This window comes from Ips typographus, linkage group LG1 (assembly GCF_016097725.1).
Source record: "Ips typographus isolate SLU linkage group LG1, UJ_Ityp_2.0, whole genome shotgun sequence".
Classification (NCBI taxonomy): domain Eukaryota; kingdom Metazoa; phylum Arthropoda; class Insecta; order Coleoptera; family Curculionidae; genus Ips; species Ips typographus.
The window spans coordinates 20,482,431-20,509,949 of NC_138422.1; the positions used below are offsets into that span (position 1 = coordinate 20,482,431).

The 27,519-nt window shown below is 33.5% G+C and overlaps 1 protein-coding gene across 2 annotated transcripts in view; it reads left to right on the forward strand.

Annotated features, from left to right (window-relative positions):
• The window catches only part of Hel89B (histone acetyltransferase 1), an 88,536-nt gene that overhangs the window by 49,727 nt on the left and 11,290 nt on the right, over positions 1-27,519 (forward strand). For both annotated transcript variants that reach the window (XM_081993493.1, XM_081993503.1), the window contains 10 exons: positions 9,382-9,610; positions 9,665-9,877; positions 9,932-10,312; positions 13,780-14,160; positions 17,685-18,127; positions 20,421-20,766; positions 20,823-21,050; positions 21,110-21,575; positions 25,686-25,839; positions 26,107-26,540. In XM_081993493.1, coding sequence (XP_081849619.1) covers positions 9,382-9,610; positions 9,665-9,877; positions 9,932-10,312; positions 13,780-14,160; positions 17,685-18,127; positions 20,421-20,766; positions 20,823-21,050; positions 21,110-21,575; positions 25,686-25,839; positions 26,107-26,540 — 3,275 coding nt within the window. The remainder of the gene's footprint in view (positions 1-9,381; positions 9,611-9,664; positions 9,878-9,931; positions 10,313-13,779; positions 14,161-17,684; positions 18,128-20,420; positions 20,767-20,822; positions 21,051-21,109; positions 21,576-25,685; positions 25,840-26,106; positions 26,541-27,519) is intronic.

Here is a 27,519-nt window from a genome sequence, read left to right on the forward strand (position 1 = left end):
TATATTGAAAATACTAGGTGCGCACAATTTATCCGCAATTGTATGTGTATTATGGGTCATTTTAAAAGGAAAAAATATTTCTGGTAAAGTAAAAATAAAGTATGACTTGTATTAAGATAAAGAAGTTTAGTTAATAACTGAAAAAAAAAAATAGTAACTCAAATAGTTATTTGTATACCTAGGCTGTGAATAGCTATTTATATTGTAAGGGAATGACCCAGGCAAGGGTATAACCCGATTCGCGGGGTTATTGGTCGAGTCACGGAATCACTTCAAAAGCACGTAAGAAGTGAGTACGTGAAACCCTTGCCTGGGTCATTCCCTTACAATATAACCAGTTACGAAAAGTGCGATTTTGTGTAACGAATGAATGTTTGCAGGACGAGCAAAGCGAGTTCCTGCAATTTGAATGAGTTACACAATTAGACATTTTCGAAACGTGTTTTATACATGATTTTTTCTAATTTTGGATGGTAAATAGTTAAAAGTGGTATAGTTTATACGAAGTCAGTTGGGACAGGTCAAAATACGGGGTTCGATCAACACACCACATAAAACATTAGAAAAAACGAGCAAATTTGTATGTGATTGTTCCCCGTGGTAATTAATTTAACAAGAGTCAACGTGGACTTGACGAGTAGCTGTCACAAATAATTTTAGGCGTAAGCACCGTAATACCGTTTAATTGGTCACCCCACAGTTCTTATTGGTCGGCGGCTTAAAATCTATTTTTAGTTTCTTCCTATGCTTTCTTAAGACAATCCTATTGTGATCCTATCTTCCGCACAGGTGGCAAAGGCAGTTTATATTTTGCATTGCAGTAAGCGATTAATAAGCGTTTATACTCAGAGTCCCTCAATATGTTTTTATTTTCACGCCGCCCATGCTCAACAAAGACGCCGACTATTTTGGTTTTTTCAGTTTGTTTCAACTGACTTCGTATACAGGGTAATTCAAATTCGACCCTCACCATTGGGATCTCGGAAACTATAAGAGATACGAGAAAGTTTAAATTGGGGCAAAGTTGCGCAATTCAAAGCTCAACCAAATGCCGTTTTAAAAATTTCGATTTTCCGAGTACTTCCGAAGATATCCGGAAAAAACTGAAAATTTTATTTTTTGTTTTTATTTATTTCTAACCTTATTTGAAGAGATATCCCAAAACTAAAAGCATCTTTTTATTGCCACTTTTTCCTAGCTATTCAATGACGGATTCAAATTTGCCACACGACGTTTCGTTTTTTGACAGTCATCATCAACTTTCTTTTTTCTTATGGGCGCCATATTGGATTTTTAGCCCACCAAATAGTACGTTTTATTCTGATTTTAATGATGTATAATAACTTATGATTTGCTTGATAAATGACAAAATAATTCAATAAAAACTAATTTTACTTTAGTTATTGGCTTTGAGTTAATGGGTCGTTTTGTGAAATGTCATTATTTGACAGTACTTATCAAACACGATATGTCGGGCGATCATTAGAGCAAATCAATCATAGTTAAAAATGTATCTAGAAAAGAAACCCCCACAGAAAATGTTATTATTATACAAGCATTGCTGAACTATTTAGGTTAATCAGAAAAAGAGATTTGTCAGCATTATCTCTAACTTAAACAGCTCATTTATGTTTCTAAGAGAAATATCATCATTTAAGGAACTTTATTTTTTGCCAAATTTAAATTTTTTATAATGTTAAGTGCAAGTTTATAGTTATTTATACAGCAAGTGACTTAAACCATTTTTTATTCATTCATATTTATTCGAGTGATTAAACCGGTTTAAGTCACGTGTTTTATACAGTATTTTATTAAATTTCTACTTCTTATATTAAAAAAAAAACTAAAATTACAGTTCTATTAAATTTGAACCCCGCCCCGTAGATGTAACAATGATGTTTGTTTGTTTACATCCTGTAAATAGGCGAATGTCATTCAGAGTGATTTAATAGTTATTTATACAGCAAGTGACTTAAACCATTTTTTATTCACGAAAAGAACAACTAATCCACAAGCGTAGCGAGTGGCCTAAGCTCTTCGAGAGAATAAACCGGTTTAAGTCACGTGTACACCTTTATGACTAAGTATGTTCAGGCCAATTCCGTGTGACAAGTACTACCAAGTAATCTTCATAAAACGTCTCATTAATTCAAAGCTAACTAAGGTAAAATTAGTTTTTATTGAATAATTTTGTTATTTATGAAGCAAATCATAAGTTATTATACATCACTAAAATCAGAATAAAACGTACTATTTGGTGGGCTAAAAATCCAATATGGCGCCCATAAGAAAAAAGAAAGTTGATGATGACTGACAAAAAACGAAACGTCGTGTGGCAAATTTGAATCCATCATAGAATAGCTAGGAAAAAGTGGCAATGAAAAGATGTTTTTAGTTTTGTGATATCTCTTCAAATAAGGTTAGAAATAAATAAAAACAAAAAATCTAATTTTCAGTTTTTTTCGGATATCTATGGAAGTACTCGGAAAATCAAAATTTTTAAAACAGCATTTGGTTGAGCTTTAAATTGCGCAACTTTGCCCTAATTTAAACTTTCTCGTATCTCTTATGGTTTCTGAGATCCCAATGGTGAGGGTCGAATTTGAATTACCCTGTATACTATACAAACTAAGTAAATTATAGTTTCACATCCAAGATCTATGCCGACCTCCCAATCCCCCACCAGTTGTTCCAAATGAAATATCCATGGTGACTTGTGCGTGTATTGTTAATATATCAAAATTTTGCCACGTCAAATATTGTTTATGCTGTAAACATTGAGAGGAGAAATTTTGCGACAGATATTTAATGGTGCGAGATTCAGAATTAGAATTTTTTATATCGAAGAGACTGCAAGAAAAGCTGTGCTGACTCTCATTCCCGAAAGATCTAAGTCGCTGTACGATACAGCTTACGAAAAATTTGAAATGTGGCTTTAAGGAATGCACACATTGACGCGAATTGATTCGCCGCGATAACGAAGCGAATATTTCGCGACACAAGCGGTAGAAAAATTCGTCTCTCCTATCACATTTGCGCGAATATTTCGCGACACGTAGGAAGTCAAAATTTGTGGGTACACTTGCGCAAAAATTTCATAAGACATATTTTTTTATTGATCATATAGAATGATGGATTCTTCAAGCTCTGAAGAAGAAGCAATAGTATTATTGGCTGCTTTAGAAGATGAGGAAGGTGAAAAGTAAGGCATTCTAACAATTTTTTATTAAATATAATATTGTGGGAACTTTAAATTCAGTAGCGCCTTAACATTTACAGGACAGGAAAATGTTTAACGTCAATTGAGTAATAAAAAGTAACATTTTGTGCTAAAGTTGGTGTTTTTTTTTTAGAAAAAAGTTCTGGACACCTGATATAAACTTGGAAAGACAAGAAAAAGGCGAATTTCATACACTCATGCCACAACTGCGACTAGATAAAAAGCGTTTTTATAAATATTTCAGAATGGACATTGCTTGTTTTGTCCGAGGTCTTACGGCCGAGGACAACAATCTTGAGGACGAAAAAATTATTTCACGGCTGAGGTGTACACAAAATTTTTTGTTCGAACGATATTTATTTAGAAATTCTTAATTTTTGATAAATAAAATGAGAAGGGTCTAGCAATCACGGTGACGTTTATCGTTAAGTTTGCTGGTTATGCATTGTTGATGTGACGTTAAATAATAGACTGACTCTTGTCACAAATATTTTCCATTTTTTCATTTACGCAAAAACGAAATTGGGAGACGAAGATTGCTGTACTGATATGGATGGGTGTACTTTTTCCCTGTATTTTTTTTTCGGACGTAGGGCCGTAAAAGTGCATTTTACGGCCGCTAAACTGTACGTGAAGTGAGTAGGTACTTCATGTCCGTTTGAACAAAATAGCTATTTATGTAACCAGTTACGAAAAGATCGATTTTGTGTAACGAATGAATGTTTGTAGGGCGAGCGCAGCGAGGTCCTACAATTTGAGTGAGTTACACAATAAGACATTTTCGAAACGTGTTGCATACATAATTTTTTCTAATTTTGACCAAAAAGTGGTAAAAACCATCTTTTAAAGTGATTTAACACAAATATTCACTTTCATAGCACCTTGTATAAACAGTGACAACGACATGTTATGATGGATATCGCCCATATGTTTCTACGGAAATGCATAAAAACAGGGAGTGATGAAATGAACTTTTCATAACTAGTTACATAAAGTGATACTTTATGTAACTAGTTACATAAAGTAAAACATTTTGTCACTCTAATCAGTTTTGAAAAGTGTCACTTTATATGCCATAATTAGAAAAAAGTAATTTTTACCAAACTCTCATAATAATGAAGTTACAGGGACTTGTCCAAAATGTCGACAATAAACAGTTTGTCAGCTACAAAAAAACAAAATAAGATATCGAATTTCTGTTTACGCCAACAAACGCCTTTTTGATATTTAAATTAATGGTTCCAGTTTCTATATAAAAAAGAACCAAGCAAATTAGACCACCTTGTACAGTGTGTTGTACCTTGTACGATGCGTACCGTCCGTTCCGATACCGATTAGTGGACGCGTACCTTTATGATGCATTTTTCGCTTCCAAATCTCAACGAAAAGTTACCCTTTACTGAGGAGTTTACTTTATCGCGCGTTGCTAAGGGTAGCGAGCGATAAAAAAAATTTCGCTTGCTGACCAGAGCAACGGCCACAATGCATGCCATTGTTGAAAATGTCAGTGTCACCAGTTTGATGTCAGTATTGAATTGTGTATAGTTTTGATCCTGTTTTTGAGTACCTACGCAGTAAGTTGTATTAGATATTTAGCGATGTTTGTAGAAAAAATGTATTACGCGCACAATGTGACTTTTATACTCTCGAATGATTGCTGCGCTCCACTTTGTATCGCGCAGCAAACATCATCATCATTCTCAGAGCATAAAAGTCATGGTTTGCGCGCTTAATACATAAATAACTATTTCAGTCCACCGTGTATTAACAACCTTTTTTAATGGACGAAAACGAACGCAAAATCGTTCATTAATGAGTCCCATTAATGAATGATTTTTCAACTGTTTTACTTTAATGCACGCTTTTATCATAAGCAACCAAATACGCTTATAGGGTTTTATCCTCATAGAAACATCACCGATCTGTGAAAATAGCGAATTTATCTGAATGTAATTTCGTCTTGCATACCCAATTTATGCGTAGTTTATTCAGTTTTTTTTTTCAATTTTTGCATACAAAATTATGCCTCAATTGCGACTACCAACTTACTCGTTAAGTTTATCGTCTTTAAAACAGGTTCCATTGTTATTAACATTTCTTAGAACTGATTGTAGTTTTTTCATTATCTTTATTATGCACACTACTTATGCTTTACTTATTTCATTCTGCATGACTATCTCATTGCATTGCATACAACTTATGCCTCAACCAAACTTTTAGTCATATACCATAAATTAATCTCCCTTTTATAAGTAACTTAAATATCCGATCCTCGTCGCCAATGTCGTGTTCTGGTTTTAACGGGTTCGTAATAAACAATTTACACAATTTTATCTGAAATATTGCGTACAGGAATGGTACAGGGTGACCGAAAACAGGCAATTACCATAATTTTCATACACATTCATCGTTTTCGAGTTATTTAGCAAAAACTGGTTAGATGAAACAAATTTTTATATCAGTGGGAATTATGGTTTGAAATTTAATCACCCTGTAACTCAATTATTTTTGGTAGTTCAGGGTGGTTCAACCACTTAAAAAACTTGTTTTGAGCTCCTCTTTCCAGCGGTGTAAAATCTTAAGGCTGTTTCTAACTGTATAATTCCAGGGATCGGTAATCCACGAACTGAATTTTTTTCTAGTGAATTTCTCACAAGAGGAAAAACCTCCTCTGTAATGGAACATTTTGAAAATCTGTATCTTCTCTGAAATTCATCTGCACCTGGATTTTCTGCAACGATCATACCGCTAACCGGAATACACCAATTCGGTATGTCGCTGCGGACAAGAGGGGCACCACCGGATAAATTGTCATAACCGCCAGCTTTTGTTCTGTTCGAGGTGTGGACATATGAATGTACAGTCAAGGCATTGTAAATGCTGTTGTACCGCCGGTTACCGAGACGTAATCAAATTACGCAAAATATTGATTGCGACCGTCTAGATTAAGATTTACTGCCCGAAGCAGGGTCCTGATTGGTCAAGGGTTGTTTCGGCGATCAGCGCTCAATTCTTAAGTTCATGAAGTTTCTCTGACTGAAAATGTACCAAGCTAGATGCCGAGGAAAATATGCTGTTTATATACCGGATTAGTAAGATTAGATTTTTTTTAGAATGTTTTCCAGGGTGTGTTTTAAAAAAATGAAAATAAGTTTTTTCTAATTTTGGCATATAAAGTGACACTTTTCAAAACTGATTAGAGTGACAAAACGTTTTACTTTATGTAACTAGTTATGAAAAGTTCATTTCATCACTCCCTGTTTTTATGTATTTCCGTAGAAACATATGGGCGACATCCATCATAACATGTCGTTGTCACTGTTTATACAAGGTGCTATGAAAGTGAATATTTGTGTTAAATCACTTTAAAAGATGGTTTTTACCGCTTTTTGGTCAAAATTAGAAAAAATTATGTATGCAACACGTTTCGAAAATGTCTTATTGTGTAACTCATTCAAATTGTAGGACCTCGCTGCGCTCGCCCTACAAACATTCATTCGTTACAGAAAATCGATCTTTTCGTAACTGGTTACATAAATAGCTATTTTTTTTTTCGTAAGCTGTGTAACAAAGTTACACTCTGTTATTTATGTTTTTTTTTTGTGTAACCGCAGCTTATTTTCAAAACCGTATAACAGGGTGGAATAAGCTTTTTCCAAGTTTCCGCGCCATCTTTTCCTTCCGTTTAGGCAATGAGACTTTTACCAGTAAACTACGAAAACCGTACAGTACCGTAGTACTACAAAAGTAAAGTGCTGCTCTGTTATCGTTTGTTCGTTTTCCCTTGTTTGAAAACCGCTTCTTTGCACACTCCGTCTTTGCTTTCCGTGTTTAATTAGTTTTGCTACTTAACATAAAGTTTTTTTTCTGTGTTTAAGAGTTTTGATTGGTAAATTGGTAAATTGATTACCAATTTACCGTCAAGCTTGCCTTATTGAGTGGAAAACATTACCCTGATTTTCTCCACTGACTCTTCACACACAAACGGATTAAAAATTCAACTTTTAACACGCTACTGAACTATTAAAAATAGGATTTTAAGGCACTAGTGCTTTAAAAAAGCGTTTTAAAGCACTGGCAAAAGTAAACAAATAATTATATGCTATTTGGTACTATTGTCGGGACTTACTTACTTACATATCATAAATAGCTATTCAAATTTCAGAAGCCTATACATAGAATCATGTTTGAAAACCAAATACCTCCAGAATCATTATGAAAGTACGAAAAAAGCCAATTGTCTCTTAAACGATTTGCTTGGCCAATCAAGTTGCCAGATGCCTCAAAAACCTTTTTTGAATCAATTGTTTTGGAAAAGACGGATGTCTTTAAATATTTACTAATTTCTAAGATTTATTGTAACCTGTCCAAATACTTTGACTGCATCACGACCCGACATCTTTTGAACGTCAAAAGGGCATTTTATGATTTTTTGGGATACTGTTTGGCTTCATTCGGAGGTCACTTTGAACAATTCATTTATAAAAATACTTCTTTTGTTCTTAACTTTCTTGATATAAAGTTAATATTCGCATTTTGATCATCCTGTTTTACTTTCTATGCCAAATTTTACCTGCTACCTGCCGAAAGATAAAATCTTTTCGAAAAAAGATGATTTTTTGCAAGTTTTTAATTACTTTTTAGGCCGAATTGGTAACTTACTTATGCTTCAGGATACGAAGCAGCCACCCGTCAAGTTTTATACTTGTAGTTCCAAAATAACATGGTCTGACATATACTTAAAAATTTACCTTCATATGTTGCACGTTAAAAAAAACGCACTGTATATAATATGTTTATGCCAAAATCTTGTAAAGGGCTAAATTAAGTTCAAAACGACCATATTAAAATTTGTTACTCAAATCAATATTTCTTTCTTGAAAAGAAAAACAAAACCCATCAATAATTATTAAAGATTTGTGATATTTTTGCAACCACTAATTTGATTTCATTTTAGTAAATTATAATATGATTATGGATGCATTGTTGACAAAACAGAAAGCAGTACGCATTCAATTATTTATTTCAATATTTTTATTACTACTATGGATGTAAAATCTTCTGTTAACATTGAAATTTTACTGCGCAACTTGGATTTTGAATTGGAATTATACCGTGAAATCGATTTTTTTGTTTTCAAACTTGTAGTTCACATCGCAGAGATACAGAGAAGGTTGGTTTAAAAACACTACGTTTCACTTTTAAATAAACCGGTAAAGCACAGTGCGTAAAGTAAAGTAAGTAAGTAGTAAATTATGAAAGTGAAAGTGCCGAAAATCAGGTATAAAGGTTGTTGTCCTAGAAAAAGCTTGAAAGTGTTTTATGGTTATTTGGCAAAAAGTGCCCCACCCGAAGGAGAGGTAGTAACCATAAAATGCATAAAAGCTGTTTATTTAGGGCAACAGGTCGGAATGCAATTTTCTAAACTTTCATATGCATGAATAGTTATTTATATACCTAGGCCGTGAAATGGTATTTTTTCGGCCGAAAGAAAGTTTACCAATAAAATCTTGAGACCGCAGGTCGAAGGATTTTTTCCAAAGATTATTTCCTAAAAACACACATTTTTCAACGTTTACTTTATTAACTTATTTTCAATTTCTTGGTCAATTTCCACATTATTAGAATAGCCAAAGGGTGACATTTAAAATCGCGAAGAAGAGCGGCGCTAATATTTTAATTTATTGGATTATTTAATGAAAACTACGTTGTACTGATTTATTTATTGTTAATATTGAAGGGAATAACTTAAATTATATATGTGTCTAAACCCCGTTTTGGTTAATATCAAGTTTTCTTCAAAAAAACATACCTATTTGAAGTAGCTAGGTGGTGTTTAATCACTGTTAAATTTTAGCAGCTAGGGATTTAATCAGTATAAAACGGCTCCCATTGGTCAAACTAGAAAAGTTCCTTGAATTTTATTGGTTGCTAGTACAATGAAGGAAATAATCTACAATTTGTCATTTAAAATTAAGAATCAACATTTCTTCACCTTAAGAGCCAAAGTATAAGGCTTAGAACTAAAAAACACAACGAAACATAAGCAATAACGGAGTCTATGAATTCGTTTTACTTCTTTAAATGCTATTGTTGAAATATCTCAAAAATATTGACCCATAAATTGGTTTAGTTATAAACATTACTGATATTTATTTTAGGTCAGAGTCGTGGCTGAGAAAGTTTGGGAAAACTTGGTTAAAAACTCTGGTCTTGTGGAACTCTTGCACGCGGCTTGTCCTTTCATAAATGTATGGTTATTCCTTACAATGCAACCGACTAAAATTCCCTACGATACAAATTTTTTCATTCACGCAAGAAGTCATAAAAAGAACAGTAGTTTAAACAGTTTTGATCATACTGTAGGACATCCTAAGTACTTTATTGGAGGTAAATAATTGTCGTTTTTATATTTTATGGAATTAGTGATTCAGTTCTATGTAGGTAGTGAAACGACACCGTTAGCAGCTAGGGAGGCAAACGCTGTTCCTGTAAGGTGTATGGTTGCCCGAATGTTGGGACTCCTATCCTGCTTTATAGTCAGACCCGCGCCTGGAATAGATTACAGCCAAGGAGTTGAAAAACCCGTAGATTGCTATGAAAAAGTGCTACTAGTCCATCTTAACACTAAGTCAGCCTTGCAAAGACTAGTCACAGGTAAATTAACTTTTTATTCTTCACTTTCTGCAGCTACATTGATTGGTTTGAAAGGTTTGGTTATTTCTGAATGGGCCAAACTGAATACTGAGATCGAAGACTGTCCGCTGCAACTAAAGCAGCGTCTCCACCAAAGCCAAGAAGAAGTGATTTATTTTGATGAAATTGCGCATAGTTTTACAAAATTAGCACAAGAGACTCGTGATTTCTTGGCCACATTGAGACACTATAAAGTACCTGTAGATGTGGCTAGTGATCAGCCTTTGACACTGCCTTTAATAGAGCAAGTCACCGGAAACGAGACTGAACGAATTCTAGTCAATTTTAAGCTGAAAGCTAAAATTTTGGAAAGCTTACAGGAGAGAAGAAGGTCTATTCAAAGCAGCGTTTTGGCTACTGCAAGCGAGCAGAGGACTATCACTATTAGTGCGAAAGGTAAATATTGTATATTATAATTTTTTTAACAATATTGTTCTCGTAACCTGCTTTGTGTTAAAACACGTTACCTACGACCTCAGTGTAAATAGCTATTTACGCATAGTTTTCCGTTACGTAATGAACCTCTTTACGCACAGTTGTAAAAAAACGCACAGCTGTAAAAAAAGCGCACAGTTTTATGATCGGCCACAAACTATCGCTCTAATGCTGGGAAAAATTGAAGAAGTAATATTACTGAAAGTTTTCCCTTTCTCCTTAATAACTGTAATGCCACAATAAATAATTATTTTAAGAACAACATTAATAATAATTATTTAAGTAACATGATTTGTGAATTTTTGTTTATTACGTTAATATTTTTTTCTTTAGTGGCATAATACTCCATTAGTACACATATGATGTCAATACGTTGAAAATATACTTTTTTAATGAAAAGTTACTCTGATTTATATGAATTGCGGAAACAGGACTTTCCATTTGGTCGTAGGTAAAGTATAGTACGTCACACGTGCTCTAAGGCATTTTACGTACTCATGGAATTACACACTCGCCGCTACGCGGCTTCGTTTGTAACTTTTTCCATATCGTGCGTAAAATGCTTCTTCTTGAAGTAATGCTTACACACCTTAGTTGATCAGAATTACAATAATATTACAGGGTGTGGCAAAAGTGTGACAGAGTTTCATAATCTTGTTATTTTTGGTTTTTTGATTCTGCAAATCTAATTTTCTTGCAAATATCTGCATGTGCGTGAATTATTATTAGTAGTTTTGCAATTATTCGCGACGTTCTCAAGAGTGTGTTATTCAAATTAGCTGCAAAACATAAATCTTTGTGACCAAGAACAGATTAAGTTTTTGTTTGTATACATAGAACAACCAAATTGGAAATTTTAAAGCATATTTTATTTTATTATTATTCATTCACTTGGAACACTATTATTTTGACACTATTCATTTTATTATTTTTTTTAAATGTCGTTAGTCACCAGCGCTGTGTCATACATTATTTTTATTTTTATTCATGCCAAATTTTGCATGCAAGCAAAAATTTCATAAATGTTTGCTTTTTACCTCAATCGAAACATGATATTTGAATCATCATTTTCAAATTAAATTTGCGGAAATAAATTTAAAACAGCATATTTGTGGAATATGTTTTTATTAACGAAATACAGGGTGGGACAGAATGGACGGGCGTTTTTATTAGTTTATTCGTTCGTCGTTTCGTTTTTATTTGTTTGCCATTTTTTATGAGCCGTCTTGGAGTTATTGGACCTTTTTTCTTTGAAAACTTGATTCCTGAATTGCGACGAAGAAGAATTAGCACATAAACCTTCGCACATTGGGCGAAGGTTTACGGTCTACGTTGATAAACCTAGAAATCGGCATGAGTTAAAAGAACCCATCACAGCCCAAGTTAGGGCAATAGATAACGATTTGTGTGAGAGGGTTCTGCGGAACTTTGAGGAACAACTACAACAGTGTATTACAGAGAACGGACGTCATCTGCCTGAAATTATTTCATTGTTAAATGACAACATTTAAGCTTTCATTTTGAATGATTAAATTTCTTTTAAGTCAAAAAACAGCCGAGATATTTTCATTTCAAAAACGCTCTTCCATTCTGCCCCACCATGTATTAAGAAGCTATTAAAACAAAAGAAACTTGTCTACATAATCTAATCTAACAGCAGAATAGCTAAATATTGATATAAAATAATATTGCTTAAAATTTAATGTAGATTCCAAAAATTAAATTAAAAAAAATAAAGTAAAGCTTTGCAAAAATTTAGACAATAGAATTTTGAACGTATGGTTGGGCGTTTTATACTCACGCCAAATGTCGAAAAAATGTCAGTTTTTTAGACTGAAAACTCTTTTTTCCAAGGGGAAAAGCTTAAAAATTACATTCAAATCCACGTTGCCAAAGCCAAAACTCTTGATTGAGGCATGTTGGCAATGAAAAACTTAAGAAGCTTGATTTGTGTGGTTTGAAAAACGTGGGCCACATTGATGAACTGAACTAGCTATGACGTTTAATGGCAGACTTATAGTCACGTGACAGCTGTCAAAACTCATTAAACAGTGCTGTGAAACTGTAAAATGTCCTGTATCTTTGATGAATCAGGCCGTAAATTGTTTTTTCTAATTTTGGCATATAAAGTGACACTTTTCAAAACTGATTGACAAAACGTTTTACTTTTCGTAACTAGTTACGAAAAGTATCACTTTATGTAACTAGTTATGAAAAGTTTATTTCATCACTCCCTGTTTTTATGCATTTCCGTAGAAACATATGGGCGACATACATCATAACATGTCGTTGTCACAGTTTATACAAGGTGCTATGAAAGTGAATATTTGTGTTAAATCACTTTAAAAGATGGTTTTTACCGCTTTTTGGTCAAAATTAGAAAAAATTATGTATGCGTTTCGAAAATGTCTTATTGTGTAACTCATTCAAATTGTAGGACCTCGCTGCGCTCGCCCTACAAACATTCACTCATTACACAAAATCGAACTTTTCGTAACTGGTTACATAAATAGCAATTTCGTAACTCTGTGGAGTTAAATTTACGACACTTTACAGCGTGACTTATAGTCAGGTGACACTTATAACTATTAAAACTCATTCAGCAGTGACATGAAACTATCAAATGCAAAATAGCTGTATAATGTATTTACACCTCAATAGAGCTCAAAATTCGACATTTGTGATGCTAAGTGTCACTTTGATATGTTTCTTACGTCACCTGACAGCTGTCAACTTTCAAAACTCGTTTAGCATCTTTAACATACAAGTAGAATACACAGATTAGCTGTATTTCTTTGATAAATCGCATTGAAAGTTGTATTAGTTGCTCCATAGAGTTAAATTTAACAGACACTTTAATATGTTTAACGTCAACTGACTGTTCTGTCAAAAATCACGCAGCTATGACGCGAAATTACCAATCCAAACTAGTTCTACCGCTTGGATAAATCATAGTGCACATTGTATTTATATTTTTACAGAGCGAAATTTGACAGTTGTGACGTTAAGTGACGTAAGTAGCAAAGTGTCTCTTAACATCAGAACTGACAAATTTGGGTCAATCGAGCTCTGACACAACTTACAGTGCAATTCCTCAAAGAAACACCTCTATTTGGCATTTTATACTTTCAGGTCACTGTGAGTGAGGTTTGACAGTTATGACAGCTATCTATCACGTGACGTAAGAAAAGTGTTGCTTAACGTCAGAACTGTCAAATTTGACTCCATGGAACTTTTTTGCTTTCTCCAAAGAGTACTTACAGTGTGGTTCCTCTAAGATAACACATTTACTTGGCATTTTATAACTTCCAGTAAATAAAACAACCTCATGCTTTAGGTTTTGTTTATATTAAAAGTAGAATAGACTGTAAAAATGACCAATGGCACCTGTAAACGGTATTAACGCAGTTTTTTTTATTAACTTGCAGCTGCCCTTTCTGGAGCTATAATAATGTTCAAAGCACTGCCAGATAAATTAAACCCAGTCATAAAACCGTTAATGGAGTCGATAAAATACGAATCGGAAGAAAACCTTCAACAGATCAGCGCGAATCGATTAGCGATTTTGCTGGACCATTGTCGTTTGCGGAACCCTTGTCCGAACGACAAAATTCTCACGAATCTCTGCACGTTTTTACGTTGCGATCCCGAATATACACCACGAATATTTCCCAGCAGTCAGGACAGTCAAAACGGAAGTGAAAACTGGAGAAATGATAACTATAACGGAATTTTAACTCTTATCAATCAGCAATTATTGGCGGAACGCGCCACTTTAAGGAGATCTAATAGTTCCGGTAGAGGCCCAGGTAAGCAAATGTTAATTTATTCTTGTGTATTTTTTCATATTATAGTTCAGCTTATTTTTACATTTCTGTAAAAACATTTACCTTGAGGTTGTTTGTCTCAGTGTTACTTGAGTGGATCATTAATATCCATTTGAGTGTCAAATGAGACATACAGAGAAATCCACATTTTCCACTGTTACATTTACTAAGTATGTTTAAAATGTAACAACTAAAAATATGGAACATTTAATTATTACAATATTTAAAACATTAAATTTCCATTTAGTGTACTTTTACAAAGGCTGTACATAAGTATTTTGATTTTCTCGACTACCACTCTAAAAAATATTTTTAAAAATTTAGAAATGAGCTTGCAGCAGAAATTTTTTTTATCTGTTTAATTTTCACTTTATTTTTATATAGGAGGTTGTCAAGAGAAGAAATGTGGTCATATTAGATATTTCTTGGTTTAAAATAAATTTCAAGTAAACGAAAGTTTTTTGATCTGATGTGTTTTAGACTCTACTTATATTTATTTCTTTTTTTAGAACAAATTTAGTTAAATAACTTTTCATTTTACGAGCAATTTTATGTAAAAACGTTACTTTGTTATTTATTTGAGTGTGCTGTGTTTTCAATAATTTTGAGAGTTAACAACTGGTCGTAGTCGTTTACTAATCGACGGATTCGTTTTTTGGGTTTTATTATTAGACAATATGGTTACCACCATTGTTAACCTGAGTGCTTGGTGGTTCAAGTTTGGTAAAGAAATATTTAGAAAGCGCCTCAAATAAGATGATTCTACATTTCTAAAACATTTTCGACTGACATATTGACCATTTATGTCGCATAATTTCGTAAATATCTGTTCAAAGTATCTATCTGTTATGAAAGTAAACTGCGCGCCACCTCAACCGGGACAGTGATTTTTTTTGGGTCATTTATAATACCTTGCCATTTCTAAACGAAACGACGGATTTTGATGCGGTTTGGGCCATCATTGAACTTAATTTATTAGTTTTTGGATGGTGGAAAAAACTCTGACTTAAATGCACCACCACTGTACTATACAGGGTGGAAAAGAAGCGCGTGCAAAAAAGTGAAATTTTCAAGTATAGTTGAAATTTTACCTTTTTGAGAATGACGTCATCCTGTTACATCTTTGTTTCTCGCATATCAAACATATGAAATGAACAATTTTAGCAAAAACTTTGTTGATTTGGCATCCTGTCTGTAACCTTTTTAAGAAAATGTTGGTCAGAAAAACCAAAATAACTACATTTATGAAGAACACAATAAGGGGTCAAATTAATGTATGCTAAAACAGAATTATTATACAGGGTGATTCCAAAGTTGGGGCTTTCCTTTCACATACGAATAGGGCTTCAAAAATTAAGTTTTTTTTTCCTTTGACGCTTTTTCGAAATATGAACAATAACGAAGATACAGGGTGTCAAACTTTTACTGAAAAACAAAACAAAATAAAAAATAACTTAAATTTAATTTTAACTAACTACAGGTTATTCCTTATCAACAGACATAAACAAAAACAAAAGATTTCAGCCGCCTTTGAACTAAGTTTTAATAATTTGCCATTTTAAATTAAAACAGCATTTAATTTTAGGCACGCATTAAGACGGTTTTTATTTTTTTTACTGGAAAACGGTGAGTTGTAGCAAAAAATAATAAAAGGGATTTTATTTTTAGAATTGAACAAGGAATCCAATAATAAATTTTATGTTGAAAAAAAAACCAGTAGGGTAATTTTTTTTTTTCGAAAATAATTATACGCGCGCCCCTGGTATACGCAAGAAAATTGTTGTTTCTTGGTAAATTTCCTTTCCACGTAGCTACTGACACCTACAAAATTTTATTTAATTACTTCAAGTGGTTTGGCCAAAATCATTAAATTTTTATTCTTTCAGTAAAACTTTGACACCCTGTATCTTCGTTATTGTTCATATTTTTTAAAAAGCGTCAAAGAAAAAAAAACCTAACTTTTTGAAGCCCTATTCGCAGGTGAAAGGAAAGCACCAACTTTGGAATCACTCTGTATAGGAATGGAAATTTTGCAAAAAGAATTATTGGACCAAATTGGAGAACATTTAAAAACTTTTAGGGCCATTTCTGCCTTGCAAATATGATGCAAACTATTGGTTTTAAATGGAAATAGACCAATCACTGTAATTAGCCACAGAAAACTATCTCAGACAGGAAAATCACTATCAGTCAGTAATCTTAGTAAAAGACAAAATATTTCCACAAAATGTGTGAATGAACAATAAGTGAACCTACTTCTTGATCAATGATATTCAAGTTTAGGTATTTCGGAACGCGCCATTTTTTCAAAGCATTTGCAGGTTAAAATTTGTGATCTAATTCAAGACATGCTTGTTTTTTCACCTGCTTGACGTCATTCTCGATGGGTAAAATTTTGACTTTACCACATCTTTTGGTCGTATACGAGGCGTATTATAGTACCCGATCAATAATTTGTTTTGGATTTGTTTTAACAAAAGGAAGTTTTGCTTATGTCAATATCTCGGGACGTTTTTGGCCGTTTCCCAATTAACATCCTGTGACTCAAGAAATATCAGTTTATCCACAAAATGCGACATAGCAGTGCTCAATCTCGAATTAAGGCAGTAGCTTTGAATTGTCATTTTAAGTCACGTGTGGGTCCCATATTATGTATTGCATAATTTTAAGGCAACTCAACTTGACCGATAAAACCATATAGGGTGTTTAGAGCCAGTTAAAGTGGAACAATAACTTGTGCAAACAATTTCAAGTTTCACTCACTGTCGCTGGACACCCTGTAAGGTCTTACCAAATATGGGGCTTGTCCTGAAAAGTACTCACTGTATGGTCTAGTCACACTGTATGGCCTTATTGGCTTTAAAAACATAATATTGGATCTACACCCAACTAAAATGACACATAAAACGTTTCTGCCATAACTTAATTCGAGCTTGAGCACTGTAACTTCGTCTTTTACGGATAAATCAATATTTCTTGAGACATGGGACATTAACGCCCCAAAACGTCCCAAGATATTGACCTAAATAACACTTCTTTATGTTAAAACAAAACCAAAAAAAAAATTATCGGTCTATAGGAGGCTACTTGACAATTTCACTTTTTTGCACGCACTTCTTTCACACCCTGTATAAGGTAGTTAGAGAACATTATAGCAAACGTTTGTTTTATCAGTAAAAAGCCAATAAACCAAGCCGAATGACAGTTTAAACCGCATTAAAATCTGTTGATTCGTTTCGAAATGGCAAGGTTTTAAAAATGACCCAAAAAAATCACTATCCACAAGTGTTTTTGATTTGAAACGAACTGGGTGTATATGATTTAAATCTGGCTACGTTACGTAATTCAAGCGCCGATTATATTACAGGAAAGTTTGTTTACATATTTCTGATCACATATTTAATTAAGTATATTTTTCTTAGATGAATTGATAAAAAATACAAAAAGTAGTTAGTATTACATACTTTTTAAATTTGGATTTCAAATAGGGTAAAAACTATTTTTAGGTCGACCTCCAGTTAATGAAATGAACGTCGATGATCTCAAAGACGACGAACCGCAAAGAATCAACAAAATTCAAAGAAGGGGAGCCATGTATGCTTTAACTGAGATTATACTCTATTTTGGTGCAGAGCTGCCTCAAAAACTTCCCAAATTATGGGAGTTGATCGTCGGCCAATTGGCCAAAACTGTGGATCTCGTTAATTTCGCGCCGGCTTCTGGCAAAGACAAGGAAGCTGAGCAACTGGTGTGGGATTTACAAGTATTAGAAGTCGCTGCACCGAGTGTGCACGAACAACTACTTCCCGAGCTGATTGACAATACATTGGAGAGGCTTTGTGTTCTATTGTCTCATCCTTATAGAGCTGTTAGGCATTTGAGTTCCCGATGTTTGGCTGTGTTTGCTAATATTGATTCAGTTAAAGTGATGGAGCTGGTAGTTAGTAAGGTAAGTTTTTTAATAATATTTTATCTATCCTTTATTAAACAGAGTAGTACTTTTGGAGACCAAAATAAGATCTAGATTTTTTTTTCTAAAAGAGAAATTGTGTTAATAATGTTGCATACTTTTTTTTATTTCGTTAAACGACGACGTTTAAGTTTAAGTGATTAATATTAGTTCGCTTAGAACTAAGTGCATATGACAATTTAGTAAGGGTGTTATTTGACACGTGATATCAAAGGACGTTAATATAACATGTAACGCCAATTTGATTTGTGTTTTGTTCACTGTTTTTGACAAAAAAAACTGGCGTGCAAACGTCATGTAATAAACTGTCATATCATGCACTTACCGCCATTTGTATTGTCACATTCTGAACCACGCTTGACTTAAGCCTGGCTCAAAGTACGACGGTGCAAATTGGGTTAGTTTTTAGTGGATTGAGATAAATCACTTAAAACCACAGTTTTTGTTAATATCTTGAAAGGGAAGAAGAAGCTACCTGTTGCAATATTTTTTACTCATACTATACTATTAGTTATACTATTAGGTGTGATTGCTGACATTTAATTGTTTTGAGATAGACGGTAAAATAGTATATTTCTACAAAAAAGTTGTTAGTCATGAAGATAACTTTCATTTATAATTATTTTCAGGCTTATTATTATTGTATTTGAAATTAGGGGGATGTCCTTTGTTTGCGGAAAATTTACAAAACTGAAAATATTTTTTTTGGGATACATTAGGCCCGATTTTATTATAAAACATTTTTTTCCAAGCTGTATGACAAACCATTTTGTCAAAAAAAGACAGTCTGTTATTTATAGGCATTGTACAGGGTGTTCCAATAAGCCATGCACGCCGCTGATGAATGTGACCACGAGAAAATGCTGTAAATAATTTTCAGATTTCTAAATCCACCGCCAGGGGGCGTTTCAATACCACTAAAATGAAAACTGTCCCTAAGCATTAAAAATTTAAATGGAAGGGTGCAGCAAAAATGCGATGAACTTAATTGCTTGTTCTCGACGTATAATTTTTCTATTTAACTTTTTTTCTATCTCTTCATATGAAGTGATGGAGATGGTCCAAAGGTTGCTTTGGACACTTCGTTTTTGCGACATTTTAAAGAGCTTTTTTTGTCCATTAAAATATCACGACACAGATTTTCAATTTAATTTTCGGTCTTTCCTGTACAAGGAGTTTTTCCAAAATTTACGGTTTTATCCTAGATATCTCAAAAAAATAAATCAAATGCAATGATATTGCTTTTTATTTTCTATTCCCTAAAGAATCTGATTATCTACCGTGATGTAAAAACTGCAGTACTCTATCTCTTGTGTAACAAGATATCAGAGAAAAACCGCTTAAAAAGACCTTTCTATGGTTGTAAAGATTACTCTTCTGACTAAATAAGATTAATGGATAGAGTGGTTATAATGTACCAGGGTTTCTCTATAAGATGTTAGTTTATTAAGGGCTGTGTACATAAACTCAAAAAACAAACAAAAATGCTTCGAATGGAAACGGAGTTGCTTGCATCAATTACTGCTATTATAACCAGCCATTTTGAAACGTATAATAACTTTATGTAGTTAATAAAGCAATATTTACACCTGTTAAAAGTCCTTTTTTAACGATTTTTCAAAGATATCTTGTGTTACAGAAGAGATATAGTACTGCAGTTTCCACATAACGATAGATAATCGGATTCTTTATAGAATAGGTAATAGAAAGCATTTTTCGAGATATTTCATTTCTTTCAAAGCAAACTTGGGACTACTCCCACCACTTAATTTGAAGAGATAGAAAAAAAAGTTAAATAGGAAAATTCTTCTTAGAGAATGGGGGATTACTTTTATGAGATTTTTACTATAATTTTTCATTAAAATTTTCAGAGTTTTTGGACATTTTTTATTTTAGTGGTATCGAAACACCCCTAGCGGTGGATTTACAAAGCTGAAAATTATTTCCAGCATTTTCTCTTGGCCACATTTACTAATAAAAAAAAAATTTCGTAGCCATACTATGTATAGTTTTCGAGAAACAGCCGCGTGCACGGCTTATTGGGACACCCTGTACAACGCATATTGTACCAACCTTACAACTCCGAAATTCTTTTTAGGTTAGTGTTGCGTTGCTTCTATAGTATGGATACAAATACCTGCGTAAAAAATGGTCACTTTTTTTAATCGCATTTTTTCAGTAGTACCATAAACTTTAATACATTTGCTCAAAAATAATTTATCTTCAATCCTAATTATGATCATAATATGTATCTTTCGTTTTTTTTTTACAGGTGTTACCAAAGTTAGGGACAACAGACTGTGATATCGACAGACAGGGTGCAGTCGAAGCTATAGCTTGTATCGTAGACAGCTTGCGATTTAACATAATTCCTTACGTAGTATTATTAGTCGTACCACTACTCGGACGAATGTCCGATCAAAATATATCAGTCAGATTAATGGGAACTCATAGCTTTGCCACATTAGTGCAGCTTATGCCACTAGATGGTGGTGTTCCCGAACCTCCGTCTTTAAAAGACAGCACCTTAAACGCTGAAAGAAACAAGGAAAGGGAGTTTTTACAACAGTTACTGTCACCATCAACGATTCCCGACTACAAGATTCCTATTTCTATCGGTTTGTGGTTTGGCATTGAGGATTTGATTTGGTTATAATGGAAAATTTAATTGTAGCCGCCGAGCTTCGAAGTTATCAGCAAGCTGGTGTTAATTGGCTGGCATTTTTGAACAAGTACAAACTTCATGGGATATTATGCGACGATATGGGGCTGGGCAAAACGTTGCAGAGTATTTGCATTTTAGCTGGGGATCATTTTTATCGGGATCAACAGTACAAACAAACAAAGTCAGCTGATTGCGCTCCTTTGCCTTCTTTAGTGGTGTGCCCACCCACTTTAACAGGTTTGTTGCCTTACTAACTTATTTATTATGTAGCAAAATTAATGGTTTAATTTTTGCAGGTCATTGGGTGTATGAAGTAGAAAAATTTGTGAAACAAAAATATCTGAAACCCCTTCAGTATAATGGCAATCCTGTAGAAAGGGAGAAACTTAGGCGCAAATTTAAAAAGTATCATGTTATAGTCGCCTCCTATGACATTGTGCGCAAGGATAACAACTTCTTCTCAGGTGTTAAGTGGAACTATGTGATTCTAGATGAGGGTCATATTATTAAAAATGGAAAAACCCGTACCAGTTTGGCTATCAAAAATTTAGTGGCTAATCATAGGCTGATACTTAGTGGCACGCCCATTCAAAACAACGTCTTAGAACTGTGGAGTTTATTCGATTTTTTGATGCCTGGCTTTTTGGGTACCGAAAAGCAGTTTACGGCTCGCTATTCGCGACCTATACTGGCCAGTCGCGATCCGAAATGTTCTCCGAAAGATCAGGAAGCTGGGGTACTTGCGATGGAGGCTTTGCATCGGTAAGTAATATCAGTTTATTTTCTGATTACCAGTTAAAGAATTAACTTAGTAGTAGTACTAGTAGAATAAATGTGGAATTGAGAAGAGTGAATGAAGCAAATTACTTTCGAAACCTGGTGATGATAAGAAATGTTTTAAGCTACATTTACAATCACTTCCAAGTCCACTTCAAAGTTGACAGTTCTGACAGTCTATTTACTTACCATTTACAATGACAATAGGTATTTACGAAAATTATACCTGCTAATTCCACCGTTTACCAAAATCGGTGTAACTTTTAAGGATCTGGTTCATTACGGTTGAATGAATTTTAGAACGCGATTGGTATTCCTATTTCTGATATGTCTTTGACATCTAGCATCCAGATGTTCACTGTTGAAATGTTTTATAATATCGGCATACTCTCCCTCCATCTCGCAAACAATATATTCCAATATCCATTTTAATTTAACAGGTCAATCTCATAAGCTAGCTAAACTGTGGAACAAACCGACAAACCGTCAACCATAAACTAATTTTTGGGGTTATGATTCTAAATTTTAACGGAAAACCTGTCAAAAGTCACTTTTTTCTAATTTATCGGCGGAACTTAAATACCATCATTTAAAGTGTAATCGTCGTCGTATTCGTAATCTATAGAAAATTTAATACGAATTTTAAATGTAAAAGACAAAAATATTTATAAAATTTAAAATGTGGTAAACAAAACATCGATTTAACCTACAAATTGGTCATTTTGCGTGCATCTGCCAAGCAGCTTGAAGTATTTACAAGTGCACTTGGAAGTTAACTTGAAATTACTTTTTTCGACGACTGACTTTAGAAGAACCTCATGTACGCTTCCATTTAGAAGTAGAAAGTGATTATTTGCCGCGCGAGAGTAGAAAGTGAATCATTTTACATGATTGCAGCGTTCGGCTTTGCCTGAAGCTGCAATTTTCATGTGCAAGCGGCAAATATGTACTTTCCACTCTTAATATAGAAAATACTATTATCCTACGACTAGCACGGTAATGATTACATTACAGAGCACCTTTTGAGTTACGTAATGATCGATTTTACTACACTAGTGCGAGAAAGTCGAAAGATAGTTAGAGTTATAAATTACCAATTTTTGTGTTAATCGTAGATACAGTATTGTATGTACATTACCCGTGTGGTATGGCAAATTAATAGACTCGTGTGCCACCACAACTCGGTCTACGACTATAACTACTACAACTATAAAAATGCTCACATCACACTAGTAATGTAAATAACTATTAATGTAGAAATACTTGTTTATTCAGAAAAGAACTTTTTGTTGTGGCAGAACGCACAAATTCGTTAATTTGTTCCTTGTAATTTCTTTTTTGCTCTATATCCAACGTTTTTCTTCTTGATGAAACGTATTAAGACGGCGTATTTATCGATTTCCACTCATTCCTTCAGTTCTAAAGCTGCTTGTAACATGGAATATTTTGACCATAAGGACGAAGCAGAATATTCCGAATATTTTGCAAAATACATCAGAAACACTGTTTCTTCTGCAGCTTGAACTTGTATTTTGTTTTGCCATTCACAAAACTGACGATATTCTTTTTCATGCTACATTTGTCCGGAAGCAAGTTCCACCTTATAGTGTTGGCTGCAGCGAATATATCATTCGGAATATCAAAATATTGCAGGATTTTGATGCTGACTTTTTTTAATGCTAAAATGAAATGACTATGAAGCGTTGAATGTAATGGTGGGTTTATGCTCAATTAACATTTAAGATTTATATTCTATAGTTGGAATTATACTTTTTTGAAATGACGTCACTTTTTACATCTTTGTTTCTGGCATATGAACAATTTTAGAACAATTGACATAAACAATGTTAGCAAAAATGACACGTTGTTGATTTGGACATCCTGTTTAATTAAAAACGTTGTTATTTACTGTCACTTTGATTTAAATAGGTTTCATAGTTGTAAAAATCCCGCCCTACAAATGAACAAGCCCAAATGCTAATTCTGTAATGTTAATGTGCTGCTTTTTTTCGAGCACGACAAGAAATAGTTTCAAGATGGCATCTCGATTGATTATTCTAATGTATATGATATGGGGGATTTAAAAGTGAGTGCTACTATGCCGAATAAAAAAGGCTGGAATTTACGTCAATTCAAGCTGTTAACTCCCATTTCACTAACATTTCTAAGAAAATGTCGGTCAGTAAAACTAAAATAACTATTTTTGTAAAGAACACAATGAGAGATCAAATTAATGTATCCTAAAACAGAATTATGTAGAAATGAAAACTTTGCAAAATGAATTGCACCAAATTGGAGATCATTTAAAAACTTGCAAGCCATTTTTGTCTTGCAATCATTATGTAAAATATTGGTTTTAAATGGAATTAGGCATATTTTAAACAGCTTCAAAAAACTATGTCCAACAGAAAAATCAATAAATTTAGTAAAACGTCAAAAATGTTGTTTTAGTAATTATTTAATGTGCATTATTTTTAGCTCTAAAACTAGAGACAGAGACAAAAGATTTTTGACTTTGAGTGTTAATGAACAATGAGCGAACATACTTCTTGATCAATGATATTCAAGATTACTCATTTCGGAACGCGCAATTTTTTCAAAGCATTTGCAGGTTAATTTTGTGATCTAATTCAAGACCTGCGTGTTTTTTCATTATTTCATTCGTTTTGATGGGTAAAATTTTGACTATATCATTTAAGATTCAAGATTTTTCAGTATTTAGCCCGTTTATGCTGAAGCATAACGCACACCAGCCAAAATAAATTACTTGAATATCACATGATTTTGAAAAATGTTTGTTTTTTATCCTATAATCGGAGATATTTCACCTCTAATAAAACCAAAAGTTTACCGTCCCACTCCATAATAAAAAAATAGTACTTATATATTACTTAACAAATGAAAATCATAACAGAAAAGCAACTAATTATAAAATATAAGTAAAATACACTGGAACACTTGGGTTTATATTTGGAACAACGAAACAGAGGAAATACTGTTAAAATGGATTCTGTTTGGGCAAATCGGTTCCCAATAAATAAGTTGCACTTTGCTTTATCACTGCCATCTGTACTTGTCAGGCTTAACCTGTAAGCGAGTTGATGCGAAAAACTGTACTTTCTGCTAGTAGTACCAGTGTTTGCCAACAGATGGCAATGCTAAGAAAACGTCATTTGTCATGATTCCTCTTTGGAATGGAGGACGGGTGGCTCGAAAAAGCAGCAAAATATACCTAGTTACCGAAATGATTCAAAGGTTTTATTTTCACAATCAACCTCAAAATAATACAGTCCACTAATAATCCGTACGCAAAGTCCGACGGCTTTTCAGTTCTAGTGAAAACCACCGAGGAAAAGCGGATTGGGTTCGCAAAGTGCGCGCTGTGAGCCTCCAATCAGATTCTTAAATGAATGTATATGTAAATAGAACAAACTGCCCCAAAACATTTTGACAGCTCGATTCAACTGTTTTTTGTTTAAGCGTGTGATAAATCTTAAGTTAAAAAAAAAATCTTAAATATTAATCATAAATGGGTATTGGATGATTCAGTAAGAATAGTTTCACTTTCAACTTCATAAATCTTAAGTGAGCATAAACCCACCTTTACTCAATTACTGACGGCTGTCGTCTTGTCTCCTAGCATTGACTATTATAAAGCGCATAATGATCTCGTTCTATTGTTTTATTTGTTGTATTGTATTGGTTTTCAACACTCGAAATGTATGAATGAAGTCCAAATAACCAAAACTGGTCGTGAGGTCACCATTAACAAACGACTATTACTTACGTAAGTAAGCACAAAAAATTGCAAAAAATTATGAAAACTTTGTTTTTCCTGAATTTCCGATGTTATCCGATTTTTTTTTCCTTTTTAAAACTTTGCCTACCTTTAACCGACCTTGTGTTCCGTATAGGTAGATTACACGATCCCCATGCTGCTTTCACTCGAATTTCAGACATTCTGTACATTTTTTCTTATTAACTTGTTCTGCTTTCATTTAAATGTTTTGCTTGTGGTAGGGAACTTCAATTGTTTTAGCATATTATTCGATTTTTATTTCAGTATTTCTTAGTTTGTTTTTTCTTTGGTTTCAGACAAGTTTTGCCGTTTCTACTAAGAAGAATGAAAGAAGATGTCCTGGACGATTTGCCTCCTAAAATCACTCAAGATTACTACTGCGAGTTAAGCCCGCTGCAAGAGCAGTTATATGAAGACTTCGCCAAGTCTCAAGCCCATCAAACATTGCAGGTAAGTTTTATATTAATGTGATCATTGATTTCAATAAGTTTAACTTCAATAATGTGTCGTCCATGTTTTTCTCAAATGATAAACAAACTAAACAATTAATGTCTCAAATAATAATATCGCGCTTGCAAAGCAATTTAACAGAAATAAAAAAGTGACACCACTTCAACCATGTTCCCTATTAGTATTCTATTTTTTATTTTGACAGAATAATATATTTCTTCAATTGATATAACGGTCACTGAGGTTTTTGTTTTGTTTGTTTTCCAGGACTCAATATCCTCAGGTGCGACCGCCAGTTCAATTCAAGGCAACACTCACATATTCCAAGCCTTGCGTTATCTTCAAAATGTGTGCAACCATCCCAAACTTGTTTTGAACCCTGCTCATCCACAATATAAACAAATTATCCAACAGCTCCAACAAAATAATTCCAAATTGGAAGATATTAAACATTCGGCAAAGTTACCTGCTTTAAAGCAATTGCTGAACGATTGCGGTATTGGTATTGCTAGTGAAAATGGAATCTACAAAGAATCTGCCGAAATAGCAGTGAATCAGCATCGAGCGTTAATATTTTGTCAGCTTAAAGCAATGTTAGACATAATTGAGAACGACTTATTACAAAAGAATATGCCGAATGTGTCCTATTTGAGGTTGGATGGGTCGGTTCCACCTGTTATGCGACATTCAGTGGTAACCAGGTAAGTCATACTTTTTACATACAATTTTTATAATCAGTTAACATAAAGGAAAAATTCAAACAAAAATCGGATAACGCAACAATGTAATAACGGCAGTAAATGTTTTGAGTGTGACGTTTACTTCTTTATTTGTCACATCTACCTATTTACAGGTTTTATGACTGGGCAGTTAAGTCTCTTTGAGAATTATGAATTCCTTTTCTGAGGGAATTTACCTATTTAATTAAATTGTTGCGTCATCTTATCTTTGTTTAGGCGCATTTTTAAAGTCAACATTAATAAAGTTGTGATGAATGACGTCAGAGAATGGTTTTGTTGAAGTGATATTAAGCTGTGTTGGTAACATTTTTCTTGTTGACTTCAAAAACGGGATTTTGTGATTGATGACACTACTGACACAACTGATATTAATTTAAAGAACTACTATTCACATTTGGGGTTGTTAGGGTGTAACTTGTAAGAGTTTGGTTTGAATCCAAATTTATAATTAATTTAACGAATTTTCAAAGGTTTATAGAGAGGTTAGCAGCAATAGGGTTCCGTTTTATCAATAAACTGCAACATAATTCATATACATTTTTTGATGAAGATTCAAGCTATTCTGATGAGGATAAAAATTTAATAATTAATGTGTATAAAACACGCCAGCGCCACGTAAGAATTAATAATTATTTAGGAGTGGTGATAAGGTATTCCGACGACGATTTTCAAGTCTATTTAATTAACTTATTAAATATCTGTTCTGCTTCCTCAGGAAACAAATTTGGTACAGCTCTCCCGTTTCAATATCATTAATCTTTACGGTGACCGTCTCCACGTTTTAATAATGAGAAGTGAGAACAATCGACAAAGCCCATACAAAACTTATCTCTAGAATCCGGATTACGCCTTTTCTATGTTCCTTAATCGACGACCACAACAAACAACAACAAATGAACAAATGCCGGAAAGGCTAATACATAACCTCAAAAAAACGTAC